The 22,454-nt window shown below is 42.2% G+C and overlaps 1 protein-coding gene across 6 annotated transcripts in view; it reads left to right on the forward strand.

The window, feature by feature from the left end:
* Positions 1–2,214: 2,214 nt before the first annotated feature.
* setd7 (SET domain containing 7, histone lysine methyltransferase) overlaps positions 2,215–22,454 on the forward strand; it is a 47,673-nt gene continuing 27,433 nt past the window's right edge. For all 6 annotated transcript variants that reach the window (XR_010976087.1, XM_068043548.1, XM_068043557.1 and 3 more), the window contains exons 1-4: positions 2,215–2,391; positions 3,565–3,694; positions 11,287–11,488; positions 12,800–12,989. Coding sequence is in view for 5 of the 6 variants with exons in the window: in XM_068043548.1 (XP_067899649.1) it covers positions 2,352–2,391; positions 3,565–3,694; positions 11,287–11,488; positions 12,800–12,989 (562 nt within the window). In the remaining variant the exon portion in view is untranslated. The remainder of the gene's footprint in view (positions 2,392–3,564; positions 3,695–11,286; positions 11,489–12,799; positions 12,990–22,454) is intronic.

Consider the following 22,454-nt stretch of genomic DNA (forward strand, 5'->3'; position numbering starts at 1 on the left):
CATAGCTCTATCTGCCTCCATTCCCCTGCCATAAGGCTGGTAAAATTCTCTCCAGGGTGTGAAAAGGTAGTGCAAAGGAAAAGGGGTTGGGGGCTGGAATGGAGCAAGAGAGTCGAAGGGATAGAGGGGTTTTGCCATGGAAAATATTGATACCAGATCCTAGATCATCCCCATTTACCTTTCTTTTTATCATTTTTCTTCTTTGGCCTCCTTATCTCGAGAGACAATGGATACTCGCCTGGAGGTGGTCAGTGGTTTGTGACGCAGCGTCTGGAGTGGCTATAAAGGCCAATTCTAGAGTGACAGGCTCTTCCACAGGTGCTGCAGAGAAATTTGTTTGTCGGGGCTGTTGCACAGTTGGCTCTCCCCTTGCGCCTCTGTCTTTTTTCCTGCCAACTACTAAGTCTCTTCGACTCGCCACATTTTAGCCCCGTCTTTATGGCTGCCCGCCAGCTGTGGCGAACGCTGGCAACTGACTCCCACGACTTGTGATCAATGTCACAGGATTTCATTTCACGTTTGCAGACGTCTTTAAAGCGGAGACGTGGACGGCCGGTGGGTCTGACCAGTGGCGAGCTCGCTGTACAACGTGTCTTTGGGGATCCTGCCATCTTCCATGCAGCTCACATGGCCAAGCCATCTCAAGTGCCGCTGACTCAGTAGTGTGTATAAGCTGGGGATGTTGGCCGCCTCGAGGACTTCTGTGTTGGAGATACGGTCCTGCCACCTGATGCCAAGTATTCTCCGGAGGCAGCGAAGATGGAATGAATTGAGACGTCGCTCTTGACTGACATACGTTGTCCAGGCCTCGCTGCCATGGAGCAAGGTACTGAGTACACAGTACAGAAGAGGTAATATTCCACACTCCTGGCTGGAAAATCATTTGTAGTTTAGTTTAGAGATACAGCACTGAAACAGGCCCTTCGGCCCACCGAGTCTGTGCCGACCATCAACCATCCATTTATACTAATCCTAAACTAATCCCATATTCCTACCACATCCCCACCTGTCCCTATCACCTACCTATACTAGGGGCAATTTATAATGGCCAATTTACCTACCAACCTGCAAGTCTTTTGGCTTGTGGGAGGAAACCGGAGCACCCGGAGAAAACCCACGCAGACACAGGGAGAACTTGCAAACTCCACACAGACAGGACCCAGAATTGAACCCGGGTCGCTGGAGCTGTGAGGCTGCAGTGCTAACCACTGCACCACTGTGCCGCCCCAGTCTGCCTGAATTTTTGATGATGTAGTCTTGATGGGTGCGATCCCCTGCCAGAAGTGTGAATCTGGAAATTACCCCTATAAAAACTTTCCTGAAGGGATCCAGTGGTTGGTTAAGTTGCTAAATAGCCAATGCATAGCTGAGTCATACAGACTCGGATGGTTCCAGGTCCAGTCCCTGGTGTGTGCTGAATTAACTGATCTTAGCTGGGGCAGCAGTGTCCTTAGGTTGGTGAAGGGAAAAAATCAGCCAGGGCTCTTGATGGAAAGTGCATGGGTATGGCTGTCAGTTCAAAGCTGCTAGTAGTCTAATAGCATAAGGCTATACACGTATGAATTATCTGCAATTTATTGAAGGGCTTTTGGCAGAGTTGGTGGAGGGGGTGGGGCAGAACCGGGCATCAGGAGCAATTCCAAAACATGGTATATAATCTACACCAAAAACATTGAGAGTGAAGGGGTGGTTTGGGGGGGGGGGGGGAGGGGAAGAGTGCGGGGGAATAGTCACCAGCCTGAATTGTTAATTCTGCTTCTCTCTCTCCACAGACCTGCTGAGTATTTCCAGCAATCTCTGTTGTTATTTCAAATTTCCACCATCTGCAGTATTTTGCTTTTATTATTTTGGGAGTGAAGGGGTGGTTTGGGGGTGGGGGGAGGGGGAGGAGAAGACACTTTCCAGTTTCCCTTATTGGTTGCACTTATGGCTGTGGGTGCAAGTCTCCCTCATTCTGACTTACCAACTACACCAAGTGGAGTGGGTGGTTGCTGAAGCTTCTTTGTTTTATTACAGAGCATGATTGTATTCTGTTGGAATGGTGGGGGCGGGGGAGAGAGGTTACAGCTGTCAATCAAAGGAGCAGTTGGGCATGATGTCAAGAGGGAATTAAAAAGACTGCAGCTGTCAGTCAAAGGAGCAGCTGCTGATGATGTCAGGCGGAAAGTGGCTGAAGCTGTCAATCAAAGCAGCAGCTGGGGATGATGTCAGCGTCTGAACGCTGATTCGGGTTTAGGAGGCGGTAGCAGCACGGGTAACTCGCAGTATCGCAAGGCAGAGTTTAAACCAGTCTCCCGTGCAAAAAGCAGCCTCAATTGTTGAAGCATTCTGCAAACACCGACAGCAGCGCTATGGATAGTGACGATGACAATGTGGAGGAGACTGTGGAAGGTGAGTGTGCCGTTTACGTTGCGAATGTGTGTCCAGGCGTGTTCTCGGGGAGGGCAGGGGGCTCAGCGTCCTAATCTCCGACTGAAACAACCCGAGCAGAAGGGAGAGACAGTGCAGTGCAGTGCAGATACCCGGCGCAAAATTACGCCTTTTAAAAGGCATTGTTTTATTTAGTGCATTTTTTTTTTAAAATCGGAAGTGTTTTTAGCGAGAGAGAAACGTTCGCGCGGACGGTTAATTAATATGTTTTTACTTTTTTATTTAAAAAATGGTCTTGAAAAGTTTATCGTAGGTAGATCTTTCACGAATTCAATTTTGCAATTGGGGAAATGTACAACATTTAATTGGAAAAGATATGTAACGTGTCATCCCTAAGCGGAAAATAACGATTTTTTTTGGGCTAAAAGGTCGAAGAGATCACTCAGAAGCTCTTCTGACTTTCAGGGGAATTAAATTGACTTTTTTTTTTAAAAGTGTGATTTGCTTAAAAATGTACTGTTACTTTAGCAGTTATGTAACCCCCCCCCCCCCCCCCCCCCCCTAGATTATTGTAACAGTCAGTACTCAGCAGTGCAGAGTGAAAGCACCAGTGGTATGACAGGAAACTACGAGATTGTGTTATAATTTTGTTGCATATTCACAATTTGGGAAAGAGGGAGCAGGGAAACTTTATTTTCTATACTTTTTACAATGTAATCTTTAAATCAAAGCAGTATTTGAATCCTAAGTATCTGGACAGTCTTTGAGGGAGGGGAGGTGATTGTCAATGTTGATGCCAATTTGAGATACGATTCTCTGCATCAATTAGTAGTTTTTTTTTAAAATCACATTTGAAATGCTACTATCTGACACGCAACAGAGAGGAAAACAAAACAAATTCTTCTTGTCATGACATTGAATTGAAGCTGTTTTCACTCGTGATAAATAACCCAGTCAGAAACGTCACCTCCTCCAAACCGTGTTTTACACGGATAAGAGAACAATCACCGTTCTTCAACAGATGCCTTCCTTCTGAATGTGTGAACAGAATCTTGCTGATGTTTAGTCAGTAGCAAATATTTAGTGGTCGAATATTGCAGTAATATGCATTTTTTGTTTTGGATTTAAGATAATGCATTTTACTTTCGTGTGTCCGTGCAGAAGTTCAGTAAGTTTAAAATGTTCCTATTGTAGGTCCCCTGGATGAAGATAACCAGCCACATGGGTTCTGTAAAGTTACCTATTCCTCTAGTGACAGATTTGAAGGGCATTTTGTACATGGTGAGAAGAATGGTCGTGGGAAGTTCTATTTTTTTGATGGCAGGTAAAAAAAAAACACAAGTCCATCAATTTGAAGCTTATTACTTTTTGTTTAGATATATTTACTCCATCAGACAGGTTTGTTTCTTTAACTGAAGTTGGGAAGATTTTTGTTTGTCATCTGTTACTTGGAATGTGTACAATGGTCTGATCATCTTACTGGGAAAAAGAATGCTTCCCTCCTGTTCAACCATTTGTTGTTGGACTTGATGTCAATAAACTTTTGGATTTAGAGATGATCAATGCTGGTGATTCACATTTCATGCTTGATTTATTTCAATTGAGTTATAAACTATACTTGGCTGTGTGTGCTCGCTGTAGTGTGCCACTCCAAATTCCTCCTTTGCAACATTGCCTAGACTAAAAATAATGTCTTTTATGTTGTGACACATTATTCATAGTTGAATTATAAATATTTACAGCTGCCAAGGGAGATTGCTTCTTTCCCCTTCTCTCTCTTTAATATTGATTTGCATGATTACCTATTAAGAGAGGGGAAGGGAAGGATGGACCTTTCTATGAATGGTGCCAGTACTGCCTTGCCAACAGAAGGTTTGTTTGTATCATAAAGGCACCATCAGGATCTGTGTCGTTTAATGTGTAGACAGCAGCATCATAAAGTCATCTTGGGTGCATTAAGACAAAATGCATTGTTTGCAGGAGAGGAGGGGGAAGAAGTGTAGAACGATGTCAGTTTGATAATTAGAAGATATTTAATTGTGGGGTAGGGAGGAAAGCAAGTCTTTAAAGCTGTGTACATGGAAGAAAAATGTATGACACAAGTGACCAAAGTGGCATATTGTATTCTAATTAATTTGGTTCAAAGACTCATAAGCAAGTGGTGGACTCATGAAATCACAGTACATATTTTTGTATCTATCTATATCTGCACTCATTTCTGTCTGCAAAACTTGACTTCCTGTTATATTTGGTTACAATTTTTGTCAATTTTTTCATATTATAAATTCCCATGCCCTCATTTGTAATGGTTAATACCTAGGTTGTGTTATCTGGCCACCACTGCCTACAAAAAATTCCAAATGCTTTCTCAAGTTTCTCCATCTGGAATTTTTTTCTCAGTAATTGAAATTTAAAATCCCCAAGATAAGGGTTTTTAAAAAATGAAAAATTCAAAAGAAATACAGATGTCTTAACAAAAATTAAAGAACAAATTTAATGTTAATGTTCCGAAGAAGGGTCACTGACCCGAAACGTTAACTCTGCTTCTCTTTCCACAGATGCTGCCAGACCTGCTGAGTGAATCCAGCATTTCTTGTTTTTGTTTAATGTTAATAGATTCATTTAAAAGCTTCACCTTTCCCAAAAGCCTGGGCTGAGACTTTTGCCCAGAGTTGTACCTCCTGAGCTCAGTTTGGTTGTGCAGTTTGAGCATGTGTTGAGTACCTAAATTCCCAATCGGCTGTACTGATGGAATATTTTTCTTCAGTTTCTAGCTTTTCTTTGATCTGGGGAAAAAAGGACAAATTACAAAAGCTTTATTTAGTGAAATATGTGTATGTATGAGAGAGAAAAATTATGATGTGTTCCAAAAAAATTACACAAATTATTGAGCTGAAAAATAGTCTGTCATTCAAGAAAAAGCAGCTTAATACTAGTGCAATCAATTATCTCACCTATGTATTGTTGACAGTTTAAAAAAAGTCATTGCTAACCACTTACACCTGAACACCCATGAGACAAATGGGAAGAAATACACACTTGTTGAGAGAGTGAGACAGGGAGAATAAAATAAATATAGAGAAAGATTGGCAGTTTCTTATTTTATTTCCTTATTTTAAAAAAAAATGAGCAAACAAAGCCTCATTGAGGGAGACAGTTGAGAAGGGAAGAAGGGAGAGAAAGAAATGGGTTAAGAATAAGTGAGCCTCTTGCCACCTACTCTTGGAGGTGGAGGCAGTAGAAATAATGAGCCTAATGCAATGGCAGCTGAAGAAAAAGGGTGGTGACGTCACGGAAAGTAAAAGCAAGTAGAGTGTAAAATGGGCAGCTGATTCAGTCCCATTAGTTTCCCGTCGGGCAGAATAGGTTATCAGGAGATCCAGTTAGAACTGTTGAAATTGGAGGCATAGGATGAGTGTTCTCGAATTGGCAAAGCAACCTGCATCCACAGTGAGTCTAGTAACTGAGGTCATGGATTTCTGGACCCACCATTATATAATCCAATTTATAAGGAGTAGGATGAGATTGCTGATTTTATCCACATATTTCAGTTGTTAGCTATTCACAAGTGGAACAGCAATGTATGTGCTATCTGACTTGCATTATTAAGCAGAAAAGCAATTGTGGTATTTTGTGTTAATCCTGTCAATAGTTCAATGTAGTCAATGCTATTCTCAGGCATTTATAATATGTACAGGCAAAAATTCAGGAAACAATCGCTTTTGATACTTCCAGAAATGGCTATTCAACTTGGAGTGGCAGATGTGATTTGTAAAGCGAGGGTTTAACAGACTATGAAAGTCTTTTGACAAAAAGCTAAATAATGCAGATGCTGAAAATATGAAACAAACAGAACACAGTGTTCAGGCGGCGCAGTGGTTAGCACTGCAGCCTCACAGCTCCAGTGACCCGGGTTCAATTCTGGGTACTGCCTGTGTGGAGTTTGCAAGTTCTCCCTGTGTCTGCGTGGGTTTCCTTTGGGTGCTCAGGTTTCCTCCCACAAGCCAAAAGACTTGCAGGTTGGTAGGTAAATTGGCCATTATAAATTGCCCCTAGTATAGGTAGGTGGTAGGGAAATATAGGGACGGGTGGGGATGTGGTAGGAATATGGGATTAGTGTAGGATTAGTATAAATGGGTGGTTGATGGTCAGCACAGACTCGGTGGGCCGAAGGGCCTGTTTCAGTGCTGTATCTCTAAACATAAACAGAACACTTGAGACACTCAGCAGCATCAGTTGAGAAAACATGCAAATTGACTTTTTTCAGGTGTAAATCCTTCCTTATAACTGAAATATATTAAAGATAAAAGACATACACAAAGAAAGACTTGCATTTATATAGAGGCTTTCATGACCTCAGGACATCCCAAAGCAATTTACAGCCAATTACTTTTGAAATGTCATTTTTGTAGGAAATACTTTGCTCAAAACAAGCTCCCACAAACAGCAATGAGGTAATGACCAGATAACATGTTTTTAAGTGATGTTGAGGGATAATTATTGGCAAGAATACCAGGGAGAAAGCCGTTGCTCTTCAAAGAGAGCCATGAGATCTTTTCTGTCCACCTCAAAGGGAAGATGGGATCTTAGTTTAACATCTCATCTGAAAGGCAGCACCTCTGACAATACAGCAATCCCTCAGTACTGCACTGGAATGTCAGCCTGGCTTTTGTGCTGAAGTCTCTGACTCAGCTAAGCATGCTACCTATTGAGCCATGGCTGATATACAAGACACTGAGTATGAGGAGAGCTACAGGGGGTCAAGTAAGTAGAATGGAAAGCAGGCAAAATCATCAATCTGGAGGAGGCTGCAACAGTTCAGCAGACTTACAGAAAAAAAAAGGTTGACATCCAAGGGTACAGACTGCACCGAGGGGTTTCCCTCCCTGGAAGGAACCCGCTCGCTTCCATTCCCGGAAATGCTGGTGCATGAAGGTCTTTGTCATTTTATACTAAGGGGTAGATTCCTGCAAACGGCTACAAGTAGCTCCATATGAATTAAGAATTTGGTTAGTTGATGAGTGTAAAACTCTTGAACAGCTATGCACATGTGCTTACAAGGCTGTAAAATGAACAACACAAGTGATGCCTCACGCGATCCCACAAGTAAACCACTCAGCAAGCCAGCCGCATGGTCCACTGGGCCAAGGCCGGAGGAGGGCAGTCAAGCAGAAGTTAAAGGACTTGGGACAATAAGGTCCTGCATTCTAGATGTGGTGAGGTAGACAACATGTAAATGTTTGCCTATCGCTTTGATTTGCTGAGGGCCAAATGAGCTTGTAAGATGAGACAGCCAGTTATGCAGTTACTGCTGATGTAGATAGCTTAAGTCCTTACCCTGGATGGAGGTGGAAAAGAAGGGAAAACATAAGGAAACAATACAGTAGTTACCTTGTCATGTTCAAATCTGTGCAATGTGATATTTTGTACTCTGCTGGCACCATGTAAATAACACAGTGCAGTGATATTTAGTGTTTAGAACAGTGAAACCAGCAGGACTGCAGTGCTTGTTGTTTTTCTAGAGAATTATATAAACTAATAATGAAGGTCAAATACTTAAAATGTTAAAGTTGAGACTTTTTTTTGTAATGAATGCAATCAATTTATTCCCAATTTTATTTAGTGCAATACTCAAAGGGATAGGGGCATTTTCTATGCCATTTTAAAAGTTACTTTGACCTGTCCAAATCCAGGGGCTGAGATTTCCAGTTGCCAGTCAGTGATGGCCTTGTGGCAAGTACAGTGGCATTTGCACATCTCCCCAAAACAGTAATTGTTGTTTATCCTCACTTTTGAGGGGAGGGATCCAATCAGTATTGTTACTGCACAATTAGCCAATTTATTGTGAATATTTTCCCAATTTGCAATGTAACTATCATATGAAATCATCAACATCATAAAGCTTGTTGGAATCAATATGGTGCAAAAGTTTATCATATTGATGCCAAATAGGTAGTATAATTGGTGTATAAAATGCACCCTCCCCATATTGTACAGATATGCCCAATTTATGGAAGTAAATGGAAGTGTAAATTATTTTGTTTGCAACTGTGGATTTTTTTTAATTGCATGGTGGGTTTTGGAAAGCTGGAGATGTGACTTATGACCTAGTTGTTCCATTTTAGGACAAAAATGAGGTCTGTAGTGATCCAAAAATAGCCCTATTAGGCAAGAAGTAACTAGTACATGTATAAAATGATTCACTCCTTGCCACCCCCCAAACATTGCCAGATTGGGAGCTATCCTGATGTTGAAGTGGTTAGCGCAAGCAGCAGTCAGGAGCAATAAAAAAAATTTTTTTTTTAACCTTTTTTATATAAGCTTAAGCAAAGAAAATGTGGCCATCATTGTTGGTACTCTTTCGATATAGTCATATCCTGCTGAAGACTTCCTGCATGACTTTTTAAAAAATTAAAAATCATCCTGCCTGTGTGAGTCCCTTGCTTTTCAGTGTCACCTTATAGGGTGAAGACCGACACAATTCAGGATCATCACACACTTTGGCAAAGCACATTGTTCGTTCTTAAAAAAAACAAAAAGCTGGAAATACTCAGCAGGTGTGGCAGAATCTATGGAAAGAGAAACAGAATTAACTTTTTAGGTCTGTAATCTTTCATCAGAATGTTAACTCTTTCTCTCTCCACAAAAAGAGTTAACATTCTGATGAAAGATTACAGACCTAAAAAGTTAATTCTGTTTCTCTTTCCACAGATGCTGCCACACCTGCTATTTCCAGCATTTTCTGTTTTTATCTGATTTCCAGCATCCGTAGAAGTTTGCTTTTACATTATTTTTCTAGTGTATTATACCTGTCTCATTGTTGCAGACATTTCCATACCCCTATTATTCCTTCTCATGAAAAATTAACTGGAAGTATAGTTCCACAGATGCCTCTGGTCATTTCCGTGTGAGAGACTATGTAATGAATATTCTTTTTGACTGTGGAAGTTGTCACATTTGAATCCAATTCTGTCCATGCCCAACATTCCACAAGTGCACTTCCAGCAGGGATCACCAGACAACATACAGGAGTAAGAACCTCGGCCAGTTTACCCCTATCCAGTCTAGCATACGGCTTCTGAAGTCAACAAGTTGTTTTGGTTGAGATTAGCTAACTCAGCACAGGTCTACTTTCATGCGCAATGAGGCTCAGTGTCATAACCTGTTCAGCATTCACCACCTAAACAATGATGGCAGGAATTATTCTTGCAATTTGTAAAATGCACAAGTGATGGATTTGCCAAAATCATTTTAGAACTGGAAAGGACCTGTGACAGGCCTGTATCTGTGCTGTAAAAAGTAACTTTTTCACTAGGTTAGGAGGGGACAAAAAATAAGATTCCCTGCTTATTGTTATGATGGAAAGTGTATCAGATGAGAGGATCCAGTGTGGCTCTGATGCTCTTTGCTGGAATAGCCTGTCATTCTTGGCTCAAACATGAGGAATAAGCACTTGGACAAGGTACCAGGGTATCACTTGTGAAACTGGACTTTTGGGGGAGGAGGACGAGAAAAGCATTTGGGAAAATCTGGAATAAATTGCAACTATAAATGGCATCTTATTTTCTCACCGGCTGTAGCACCATGTGCTATGGCACTCCAACTGTTCTTATAGCCTTTACTTTTTTGGAAAACTGAATACCCATTCCTCTTTTCAAAGTGGCAGCTCATTCTGCAACCTGGTAACCATAAACACATTTTCCAGCATAGTTTAAAGCCAGACTGAGACACAGTTGTTAGTGTGGTTGTGGCACGTGGTCGAAAATGTTCCTGGGGTGAAAGGAAAAAGCTAATTCCGTGGAAAACTTCACACTTGTTGGCTTTCCTTCTGATGTCCCCATTGTTAATACTTGTGATTTTGTGGCACTCTAAATCAAATGAAGTGTAAAGGTCCACCTTGAGAGATTTTTTTTTGTATCTGGCACCAATTATAAGTACTGTTGCAGGAGGAAGGGATTTTATTATTGTGGCAATCAGGCTGAGCACTAAAACCACATCTAAAGGCCGGTAATGTGGTGTCTCATTTATTCAATCATATGAACTTTACTCAGCCATTGAGATAGGTCCAGGAGCTGGAAATAATTGCAAACGACTCTGCCTTCCAATTGGAAGGCAGCTCCCTCTCCTTTTCCTGTTGAGGCCCAATTAAGATAAGGAACTTCTATGTGATAAGTAGCATCTTGTTGCAGCATGTTGCCCAGCTGCTTGGAAGAAAAGGTCAGTCTACCTTGGATGATCTCTGCCACCAGTAAGATTGAATGATAATGGATGCACGTGGTGCTTCTTTGTGAGTTAGTGCTGGTAAAATACCCACATTTAGTGCTCAGGTGGGGGAGGAAATTGCATTACTCCTGGTTTTGCAGATTTGTCACTGCTACATATTATGAACCACAATATACATTCATTGAAACATTCTGCCTCTGGTGTTCTGACTTCCCTGAAAATGTCAGCCAAGTTAAGAAAATTAGAAGTGGCAGGAGAGGGTTAGATGTCAGATAAACCATCCTGTATCTCAACATCAAATTCATTGTGCCAGTCACTCCCATTAAACTGCAGATCTGATTCAGCTCTGCAATTTAGACTGAAAGACCCACTTAATTAGGGTTAATCTGTTTTCCTTCCTAATAATTTTTGCTTTTTTGTATGTATGCTTGTTTACTGATTTCTAGGTTGGAACTGAGTTCATGTTTAATTGGTTGCAGCTAGCTTTGAAAAAACACAAAAGCAAGTGCACCTAGCTCAGTACATATTTCAGTCATTTCAAAAATGGTGTGAAAATCTACAGCATAACAAAATTACTCCTAACCCAAATGAAGATTTTATGGGAATCTGTCAATTGTTATTTGTAGTCAAAACCAGCGAGGGCTAAGTGTCTTGGAAAAAAAAGTCTGACACATATCCCTTTTTATTATTTAGCACACTGGAAGGGAACTGCATTGATGATGCTTTACAAGGACAAGCTGTGTACACCTACGAGGATGGGAGTACCCTCCATGGTACCTACATTGATGGAGAATTGAATGGCATAGCTGAAGAATATGATTCAGAGGGACAGTTGACCTTCAGGGGTCAATACAGGGATAATGTTCGATGGGGTGTTTGCTGGATGTACTTTTCGGTAAGCTTCAGTTAAATTGTGAAAGGCTTTAAACATCAAGGCTAACTTGCACACAGACTAGAAGGACCCACATTTTGATTCCCAGTCTCTGCTGAATTATCTGACTTCAGTAGTTTGGTTGCTTTAATTGGGCTCAACGCACCTACCATAATTTTCTGAATATAATGCACCCCCAAGTATAATATGCACCCAGACTTTCGTGAATGACAAGTTAAATTTGCTTTATCACCATGTGTAATATGTGTCTAAACTTTTGCAATAGTGTGGTCAAAATGACCCTTTATTCACAAAAGTAGTGAACAAACCCAACTAAGCTAAATGGTTTGACCGCAAATTGGCATGGAATGCTTTTTCATCGATTTTAAAAAGACAGCTTAAAATGTCAGATGCTGTGGTTTACTTTGCATAACTTTTTTTTAGTCAATTGTCCTCCCCTCTCCTGTATTTTGTTTTCTTTTGTTAAATAAAATGCCCTGGCGGAATGCACTTCATTGAAATGGCTGATCCAGCTGTGTCCATACCAGAAAGAAATGCAATAAAGTTTTCTTTTTATGTTTGCCCCATAATCGAATACAGGAATAAAGCAAAATAAATTATGCTAAATTGAAATAAAAATATGTAAAATTGGAGCCATTACCTTAAGAGTCCGTTCCCACCTTTTGTTTGCTGAATGGCTGGCTCCCTTGCATTTATTTATTGATCTAACGTAGCATGTGATACGCATAGGCAGGATTCTTTGTAAGTTTATAAATACTGGCTGCAAAAAAATCCCTAAATGATTTCTTACCATGTATAATATGCACCCAAACTTCTAGATTTGTTTAGGGGAAAAAATGTGTATTATATTCGGAAGATTACGGTAGGTTAGGGAGGAAGAAAAATTAATTAGGGGGTTCCCACTCCTGATTGCCACAGCCTTCTGACTTGCAGTTGAGAGTGCTATCAACTGAGCTGCAGCTGACACTGAAAACTTCGTGGAGAAGATAGGAGCAAACTTGCAAAAAAAAAGTTAAGGTTTAAAAAAAAAAGTTGCCATGCATTGGAGTTTTTGTGGACATAGCTGTCTTGTATCAGTGTTTTCCACTATGGTTAGGAATTTCCTCAGGGCTGCTTCCATTCTGCTGTCATAACTTTATCAGAAGTGCATAGAAACAGGGTTTCTGTCTGAAAATTCTGGTGGCAAAAGTGTGAGCATTTCTGAGGAAATTCTCGGCCTATGGTTCCAAGATTTTTGGGAGAAAATACAAAATGTCTTTACACTTGTGAATGTTGTGTATTATGAATCAAGTGGCATATTATCTTATGTGACAGGATGGAGGCTGCCTTGTAGGAGAGGTGAATGAAGATGGAGAGATGACTGGTGACAAAATAGCTTACGTTTATCCTGAGGGCAAGATAGCATTGCTTGGAAAATTTGTTGATGGGGAAATTATCGAAGGGCATCTGGCAACTCTTAAATGTGTAACTGAAGGGAAACCCCAGTTCGAGCTGGCACCAGATGGTAAGAAGTATTGACTTATTACACCGTTTCACTACATGATCTAGTAACGCCCATCTGTGGTTTCAATAATTTTTTTGCGTTTTTAGAAAATTGAGTGTTTGTTTATGTGACTAAGGCAGGTAAGGAAATCAAGAAAGCAGAAGTGGAGGGACCTCAGCCCTTGCAATTGTCCAGAAGGTTTGAGGTTCTTTCAACTTGTATGGATGAGATTAAGGGCTGTAGGGTGGATGAGTAAACTGACCGTGGCACAGTGGTTCAGGAAGCCATTCAAGCAGGGGGAATGTAATAGTAGTGGTAGTAGACAGTTTAGTCAGGGGGCTAGACACGATTCTCTGTGGCCAAGATCGAGAGTCAGAAGGCTGTGCTCCCTGCCTGGTGCCAGGGTTTGGGATATCTCCTCAGGGTTGGATAGGAACTTGTAGTGGGAGGAGGATCCAGTTGTTGTGGTCCACATGGTACCAACGACATAGATAGGACCAGGAAAAAGATTCTGCATGGGGAGTATGAGCAGCTAGGGGCTAAATTAAAAAGCAGAACCTCAAAGGTGGTAATCTGTTATTATATGAATCGTGAGCAAATTGGTGTAGGGCAAATGAGACTAAAGAGTTAAATATGAGGCTCAGAAATGGGTTTTGATTCATGAGGCACTGGCATCGGTATTGGGGAAAGTGGGAGCTGTATCGTTGGGACGGCCTTCACCTGAACTGTGCTGGGACCAGTGTTCTGGTGAGTTGTATAACTAGGGCAGTAGTGAGGGCGTTAAACCAAATAGTGGAGGTGAGGGAAGATGTGATAATTTAAAGAGAGAGGAGAAGGCAAGCGAGCAAGTTAGCAATCAGGGTAATGATAATCTGTGTGTGGCAGGAAGGACAGAGTATACAAACTTAAGAGTGCATCAGCAGATAAGAGTAGAGGTTGTGAACTATTGGGGGGAGAGTTCGGGTGAAGGGAGATTTAGAAATCCAAAGAGAAAGGCCGAGGAATTGGAACAGTACAGTGGTGTGGGTAAAGACAAGCAGAATGGGACAGGAAGGGACAGAGTTTAACAAAAATTGTACATCAGCAAATAAGGTCATTGCAGGGAGTAGAAGTAAAACAAATGAAATTAAAGGTTCTTTATTGGAATGCATGAAACATCTGCAATAAGATAGATGAACTAGTGGTACAAATAGAGGTAAATGATTTAGATCTAATCACCATCACAGAGACATGGTTACATGGTGATCAAGGTTGGGAAATAAATATTCCAGGGTACACAATATTATGGAAAGACAGACAGAGTGGCAAAGGAGGAGGGGTATCCCTGATAGTAAAGGATGACATAAGGATGTTAGTGAGAAAGGATCTGGCCTCACAAGATCATGAAGTAAAATCAACAATATGGGTGGAAATAAGGAATAGCAAGAATCAAAAACAATGCTGGGAGTAGTTTATAGACCTCCTAACAGTAGTTAGACTGTTGGACAGAGCATTTAAACACACAATTATTGGAGCTTGTATCAAAAGAAAAGTAATAATTGTGGGGGACTTTAAATCTTTGTATTGACTGAACAATGAAATTGGCAAGAGTAGTCTAGGAAATGAGTTTGTAGAATGTTTGCGGGTCAGTTTCTTGGAGCAATACGTCGTGGAACCAACTAGGGATAAAGCTCTGTTAGATCTAGTATTGTGTTCTCAAGCAGGGTTAATTAGTAATGTCATAGTCAAATGTCATGGGAAATAGTGATCAAAATACCATTGAATTCCATGTTAAGTTTGAAAGTGACACTCCAATCACAAACAAGAATCCTAAACTTAAAGCCAATTACATTGTTATGAGGGGAGAACTGGGTAAATAGACTAAAAAGTATGGCAGTAAATGAACAGTGGGAAACCTTTAAAGAAACAAACAAAAATATATTCCATTTAAAAATAAAAACTCAGCAAGAAAGACCCATCCATGGTTCACTCAGGAAGTTAAGGATAATAGATTTTTTTTTTTAAAAAAGGCTTACAATGTTGCAAAAATGATGTAGTAAGTCTTGGGATTGGGAGTGTTTTAGAAACCAGCAAAAGGCCACCAAAAAGTTGATATTAAAGGAAAAAAATAGAATGAGAGTAAACTAGCTAGTCATATAAAAGCAGATTGTAAGAGCTTTTATGTGTATAAAAAGGAAGAGAGTAGCTAAAGTAAACGTTGGTCTCTTAAAAGCAGAAAAAGGAGAAATTATCATGAAGAATGAGGAAATGGCAGAGGCATTGAACAAATATTTTGTCTGTCTTCACAGTAGAACACACGAGTTTCATACCTGAAATAGACAGTAACCTAGGGACTAAAAAGAGTGAGGAAATTAATATCAGCAGATAAAAAGTATTGGAGAAACTTAAGGGACTAAAATCTGACACATCTCCAGGACCTGAAGGCCTACACCCTAGGGTTCTAAAAGAGATAGCTGCAGAGATGGTGGATGCGCGAGCTATGATTTTCTGAAATTCCTTAGATTCGGGAATGGTCCCATCAGATTGGAAGTTGGCAAATGTTCTACTGCTTTTCAAGAAAGGAAGGAGAGAGAAAACTGGGAACTACAGGCCAATTAGCCTAACATCAGTCATTGGGGGAAATGCTGGAAGTCTTAATAATGCACTTAGTAAAGCGCAGTATAATTCGAACAAGTCAACATGGTTTTAATAAAGGGAAATCCTGTTTGACAAATTTATTCGTGTTTTTTGAGGATGTAACTCGTAGGGTAGATAATGGGGAACCAGCAGATGTAGTATACCTGGATTTCCAAAAGGCATTCGATAAGGTGCCACACAAAAGATTAATAGGCCAGATAAGAGCTCATGGAGTTGGGGTAATATATTGGCATGGATAGTGAATTGGTTAATGGACAGGAAGCAAAGAGTGGGTATAAATGGGGCATTTTCAAGTTGGCAGGCAGTGAATAGTGGAGTGCCAGAAGGATCAGTGCTGGGGCCTCAGCTATTTCCAATCTCTATTAATGGCTTGGATGAAGAGACAGTGAGTGATGTATCTAAGTTTGCTAATGATACAAAGGTAGGTGGAAAGGTTAGCTGTGGGGAGGACACAGGCTGCAAAGAGATGTTGACAGGTTACGTGAGTGGGCAACAATGAAGTTATTTATTTTGGTCATAAGAACAGAAAAGCAGAATCTTTTTTTAAAGGTGTGAAACTTGTAAGTGTTGATGTTCAAAGACACTTGGGTGTGCTTTTACAAGGAACACAAAGTTCACATACAGGTACAGCAAGCAGTTACGAAGGCAAATGGCCTGTTGACTTTTATTGCAAGGGGATTGGAGTACAGGAACAAAGAAGTCTTGCTGCAATTGTACAGGGTTTTGGTGAGACCACATCTGGAGTAGTGTGTGCAGTTTTGGTCTCTACATTGAAGAAAGGATATACTTGCATTGGAGGCAGTACAGCAAAGGTTCACTAGATTGGTCTCTGGGATATGGGGGTTGTCCTATGAAGAGAGGCTGAGTAAATTGGGCCTACATTCTCTGGAGTTTAGAAGAATGAAAGGCGATCTCATTGAAACATACAAGGTTCTGAAGGGGCTGGATAGGGTAGGCACTAAGATTATTTCTGCTGGTCGAGGAATCTAAAACACAGGCACAGTCTCAGGATAAGGGGCTGATCATTTAGGACTGAGATGAGGAGAAATTACCTCACTCGAAGGGTTGTGATTCTTCGGAATTCTCTATGCCAGAGGGTTGTGGATTCTCCATCATTGAATATATTTCAGGCTGAGACAGAATTTTGGTCTCGGGGTCATCAAGGGATATGGGGAGCGGGCAGGAAAGTGGAGTTGAAGCCCAAGATCAGCAATGATTGTATTGAATAGTGGAGTGCTTGATGGGCCACATGGTCTACTCCTATTTCTTGTGTTATATTTTCGTTAAAAGGAAGGTTGGTGAGCCAAATCGGGGAGGCGGTGGCATAGTGGTATTGTCACTGGACTAGAAACCCAGAGACCCAGGGTATTGCTCTGGGGACATGGGCTCGAATCCCACCACAGCAGAAGGTGGAATTTGAATTTAATTAATAAATCTCAAATTAAATGCTAGTCTAATGATGGCCATGAAACCATTGGCGATTGTTGTAAAAACCCATCTGGTTCACTAATGTCCTTTTAGGGATGGAAATCGGCCATCCTTACCTGGTCTGGCCTACATGTGACTCCAGACCCATAGCAATGTGGTTCACTCTTGCGTGCCCTCTGAAATGGCCTAGCAAGCCACTCAGTTGTATCTAAATGCTACAAAGTCAATAAAAAGGAAATGAAACCAGACAGACCACCCAGCATCAACCTAGGCACTGGAAACGACAACGGCAAACCCAGCCCTGATGACTCTGCAAAGTCCTCTTTACTACAATCTGGGGGCTTGTGCCAAAGTTGGGAGAGCTGTCCCACAGACTAGTCAAGCAACAGCCTGACATAGTCATACTCACGGAATCATACCTTACAGACAATGTCCCGGACACCACCGTCACCATCCCTGGGTATGTCCTGTCCCACTGGCAGGACAGACCCAGCAGAGGTGGTGGGACAGTGCTATACAGTAGGGAGGGAGTTGCCCTGGGAGTCCCCAACATCGACACCAGACCCCATGAAGTCTCATGGAATCGGGTCAAACATGGGCAAGGAAACCTCCTGCTGATTACCACCTACAGCCCTCCCTCAGCTGATGAGTCAGTGCTCCTCCATGTTGATCACCACTTGGAGGAAGCACTGCAGGTGGCAAGGGCACAGAATGTACTCTGGGTGGGGGACTTCAATGTCCATCACCAAGAGTGGCTCGGTAGCACCACTACTGACCGAGCTGGCCGTGTCCTAAAGGACATAGCTGCTAGACTGGGTCTGCGGCAGGTGGTGAGGGAACCAACAAGAGGGAAAAACATACTTGACCTCGTCTTCACCAATCTGCCTGCCGCAGATTGTCTATGACAGTCTTGGTAGGAGTGACCACCGCACAGCCCTTGTGGAGACGAAGTCCCGCCTTCACATTGAGGATACTGTCCATCGTGTTGTGTGGCATTGTCACTGTGCTAAATGGGATAGATTTCGAACAGATCTAGCAATGCAAAACTGGGCATTCATGAGGCGCTGTGGACCATCAGCAGCAAAATTGTACTCTACCACAATCTGTAACCTCATGGCCCGGCATATTCCCCACTCTACCATTACCATCAAGCCAGGAGACCAACCCTGGTTCAATGAAGAGTGCAGGAGGGCATGTCAGGAGCAGCACCAGGCATACCTAAAAATGAGGTGTCAACCTGGTGAAGCTAAGCGATCCCATAACCAACAGATCAGATCCAAGCTCTGTAGTCCTGCCACATCCAGCCGTGAATGGTGGTGGACAATTAAACAACTAACTGGAGGAGGTGGCTCCACAAATATCCCCATCCTCAATGATGGGGGAGCCCAGCACATCAGTGCAAAAGATAAGGCAGAAGCATTTGCAACAATCTTCAGCCAGAAGTGCCGAGTTGATGATCCATCTTGGCCTCCTCCTGAAGTCCCCAGCATCACCAATGCCAGAATTTAGCCAATTTGATTCACCCCGCGTGATATCAAGAAACGACTGAAGGCGCTAGATACTGCAAAGGCTATGGGCCCTGACAATATTCTGGCAATAGTACTGAAGACCTGTGCCCCTAGCCAAGCTGTTCTAGTACAGCTAAAATGCTGGCATCTATCCGGCGATGTGGAAAATTGCGCAGGTATGTCCTGTACAGAAAAAGCAGGACAAGTCCAACCTGGCCAATTACCGCCCCATCAGCCTACTCTCAATCATCAGTAAAGTGATGGAAGGTGTCATCATCAGTGCCATCATGCAGCATTTGCTGAGCAACAACCTGCTCAGTGATGCTCTGTTTGGGTTCTGCCAGGGCCAGTCAGCTCAGACCTCATTACAGCCTTGGTTCAAACATGGACAAAAGAGCTGAACTCAAGAGGTGAGGTGAGAATGACTGCCCTTGACATCAAGGCAGCATTTGACAGAGTATGGCTTCAAGGAGCCCTAGCAAAACTGAGGTCAATGGGAATTAGGGGGAAAACTCTGCGCTGGCTGGAGTCATACCTGGCACAAAGGAAGATGGTTGTGGTTGTTGGAGGTCAATCATCTGAGCTCCAGGACATCACTGCAGGAGTTCCTCATGGTAGTGTCTTAGACCCAACCATCTTCAGCTGCTTCATCAATGACCTTCCTTCAATCAGAAGGTCAGAAGTGGGGATGATCGCTGATTGCACAATGTTCAGCACAATTCGCAACCCCTCAGATACTGAAGCAGTCTGTGTAGAAATGCAGCAAGATCTGGACAATATCCAGGCTTGGGCTGATAAGTGGCAAGTAACATTCGCGCCACACAACTGCCAGGCAATGACCATCTCCAACAAGAGAGAATCTATCCATCTCCCCATGACATTCAACAGCATTACCATCGCTGAATCCCCCACTATCAACATCCTAGGGCCTACCATTGACCAGAAACTGAACTGGAGTAGCCATATAAATACCGTGGCTACAAGAGCAGGTCAGAGGCTAGGAATCCTGCGGCAAGTAACTCCTCTCCTGACTCCCCAAAGCCTGTCTACCATCTACAAGGCACAAGTCAGGACTGTGATGGAATACTCTCCACGTGCCTGGATGGGTGCAGCTCCAACACCACTCACAAAGCTCGACACCATCCAGGATAACGCAACCCACTTGAGTGGCACCCCATCCCCAAACATTCACTCCCTCCACTATCGACACACAGTCGCAGCAGTGTTGTACCATTTACAAGATGCACTGTAGCAACACACCCAGGCTCCTTAGACAGCACCTTCCAAACCTGTGACTTCCACCAACTAGAAGGACAAGGGCAGCAAATGTATGGGAACACCACCTGCAAGTTCCCCTCCAAGTCACACACCATCCTGACTTGGAACTATATCGCCGTTCCTTCACTGTCGCTGGGTCAAAATCCTGGAACTCCCTTCCTAACAGCACTGTGGGTCTACCTATCTCACATGGACTGCAGCGGTTCAAGAAGGCAGCTCACCACCATCTTCTCAAGGGCGGTTGGGGATGGGCAATAAATGCTGGCCTAGCCATGAATGAATAACAAAAAATCAGAAGTGGCATTTCCTAAATTTGAATATTTTTAAATTCTGTATTTGAGAATTTTTATGGATGTGTCAGGGCTTAAATAGACTGTTCTATTCCCTTGGTAGCATCTGTGGAGAGAAAGAGTTAACATGTTGGTTCGATGACCTTTCATATGGGTTCTGATGAAAGGGCCTCGACCTGAAATGTTAACTGTTTCTCTCCACAGATGCGACCAGACCTGCTGCTGATTTCCAGCATTTTCTGTTTTAATTTCAAATTTCCAACATACACTGTATTTGCTTTTGTTTTATTTCCTTTCCCCCTCTACATTTCCTACTATAAGTACTTTATGCAGGGTGGTAAGGATTCAGAGAAGAGGGAGAAAAATGAGCAAATTCCAGATCTCCTGTGCCGGTAATGAAATTGGGTGGTGGGGAGGTGCCAAAACGTGGCGCAGCAATGGGAGGGTGGGAAGAATGAAGATGATTTGTCTCATTGTGAACAATGAGACAATCATTTTCTCATCTCCAATTAACATAAGGGAATTGGGAAGGCAGAGAGGAACTACAAAATTGAAGGAATATAAAAGGGTATAGTAAAGTATTCTACAGACACTTAAACAACAAAAGAAAGATTGGGATAGAGGAGATATATATGATAAACTTACAGGCAATAACAATCAAAATGCAGGAAAATTAATTAAGTACTGCTGAAAATACAGACATGATGTCGAAGCTTTTCGTCTTGCACTCATCAGGACAATACGCAAGAATAACCAATATAGTGGAAAACACAACTTATACTGCATAGAAGAGAGTGCTGATTGGTTGGCAAGTGAACTCTAGTCAAGGCATTACCATTGAGAATGTACCAGTTCACAGTGACACAGTTAACTGCTAGGCTTTGTTTGAAATTTAAACCAGGCAGTTTGACTCTGGTCAAGGCATTGTCCTGAGGAATGAACCAGCAAATGGCTGTCACATATTTTGTTCAGCTGAAACAAGCGCAATGTGTGTTTATGTTCTTTCTGTCTGTAAATAACCGGGCCCTGTGTATTATTTAGGATTGTCAGTAGGGCTTGCAGTGTGGTGCATACTGGAAGCTACATATATTAATGTCTTGACCAATCAGAGTCCAGCTGCCTGGTTTAAATTTCAAACAAAGCTTGGCAGTTAACTGTCAGCCACTGTAAATTGGTGGATTCTCCATGGCAATGTCTCCATCAATCAGTTCACTTGCCAACCAATCAGCACTTTCTTCTATGCAGTATAAGTTGTTGTTTTCCCTTATTCTTGCGTATTGTCCTGATGAGTGCAAGGTGAAAAACTTTGACGACATGTCTCTATTTTCAGCAATTCTCAAGTTATGTAGTAGCAAATGACCATTCATTATGTAATTACTGTACCTCTGTATTTTACCAGGGAAACTAACATGGTGCACATGACATTAGAAGAAAAGGATATAAAGACTTTTGGGAAAGGGGGAGATAATAAACTTAGTAAACCCAGAGGATTAAGCCCCTGGTCTGGATGGATTGCATCAGCATGCATTAAAGAAGTTAGAAAAGAGATAGGAGTACTATAACATGCATTTAAAATTCATTAGGAAAGGGAATAGTGCCAGAGGACTAGTGGACTGTGAAAATGAGTTCTATATATAACCAGCCCAAGGAACGATACACCAAGTTCATTAGCGATAGTCAGCACGGTTTTGTGAAGGGTAGGTCGTGCCTCACAAACCTTATTGAGTTTTTCGAGAAGGTGACCAAACAGGTGGATGAGGGTAAAGCAGTGGATGTGGTGTATATGGATTTCAGTAAGGCGTTTGATAAGGTTCCCCACGGTAGGCTATTGCAGAAGATACGGAAGTATGGGGTTGAAGGTGATTCAGAGCTTTGGATCAGAAATTGGCTAGCTGAAAGAAGACAGAGGGTGGTGGTTGATGGCAAATGTTCATCCTGGAGTTTAGTTACTCGTGGTGTACCGCAAGGATCTGTTTTGGGGCCACTGCTGTTTGTCATTTTTATAAATGACCTGGAAGAGGGTGTAGAAGGGTGGGTTAGTAAATTTGCGGATGACACGAAGGTCGGTGGAGTTGTGGATAGTGCCGAAGGATGTTGTAGGTGACAGAGGGACATAGATAGGCTGCGGAGCTGGGCTGAGAGATGGCAAATGGAGTTTAATGCGGAAAAGTGTGAGGTGATTCACTTTGGAAGGAGTAACAGGAATGCGGAGTACTGGGCTAATGGGAAGATTCTTGGTAGTGTAGATGAACAGAGAGATCTTGGTGTCCAGGTACATAAATCCCTGAAAGTTGCTACCCAGGTTAATAGGGCTGTTAAGAAGGCATATGGTGTGTTAGCTTTTA

The sequence above is a fragment of the Heterodontus francisci genome, chromosome 1 (assembly GCF_036365525.1).
Source record: "Heterodontus francisci isolate sHetFra1 chromosome 1, sHetFra1.hap1, whole genome shotgun sequence".
Taxonomy (NCBI): Eukaryota; Metazoa; Chordata; class Chondrichthyes; order Heterodontiformes; family Heterodontidae; genus Heterodontus; species Heterodontus francisci.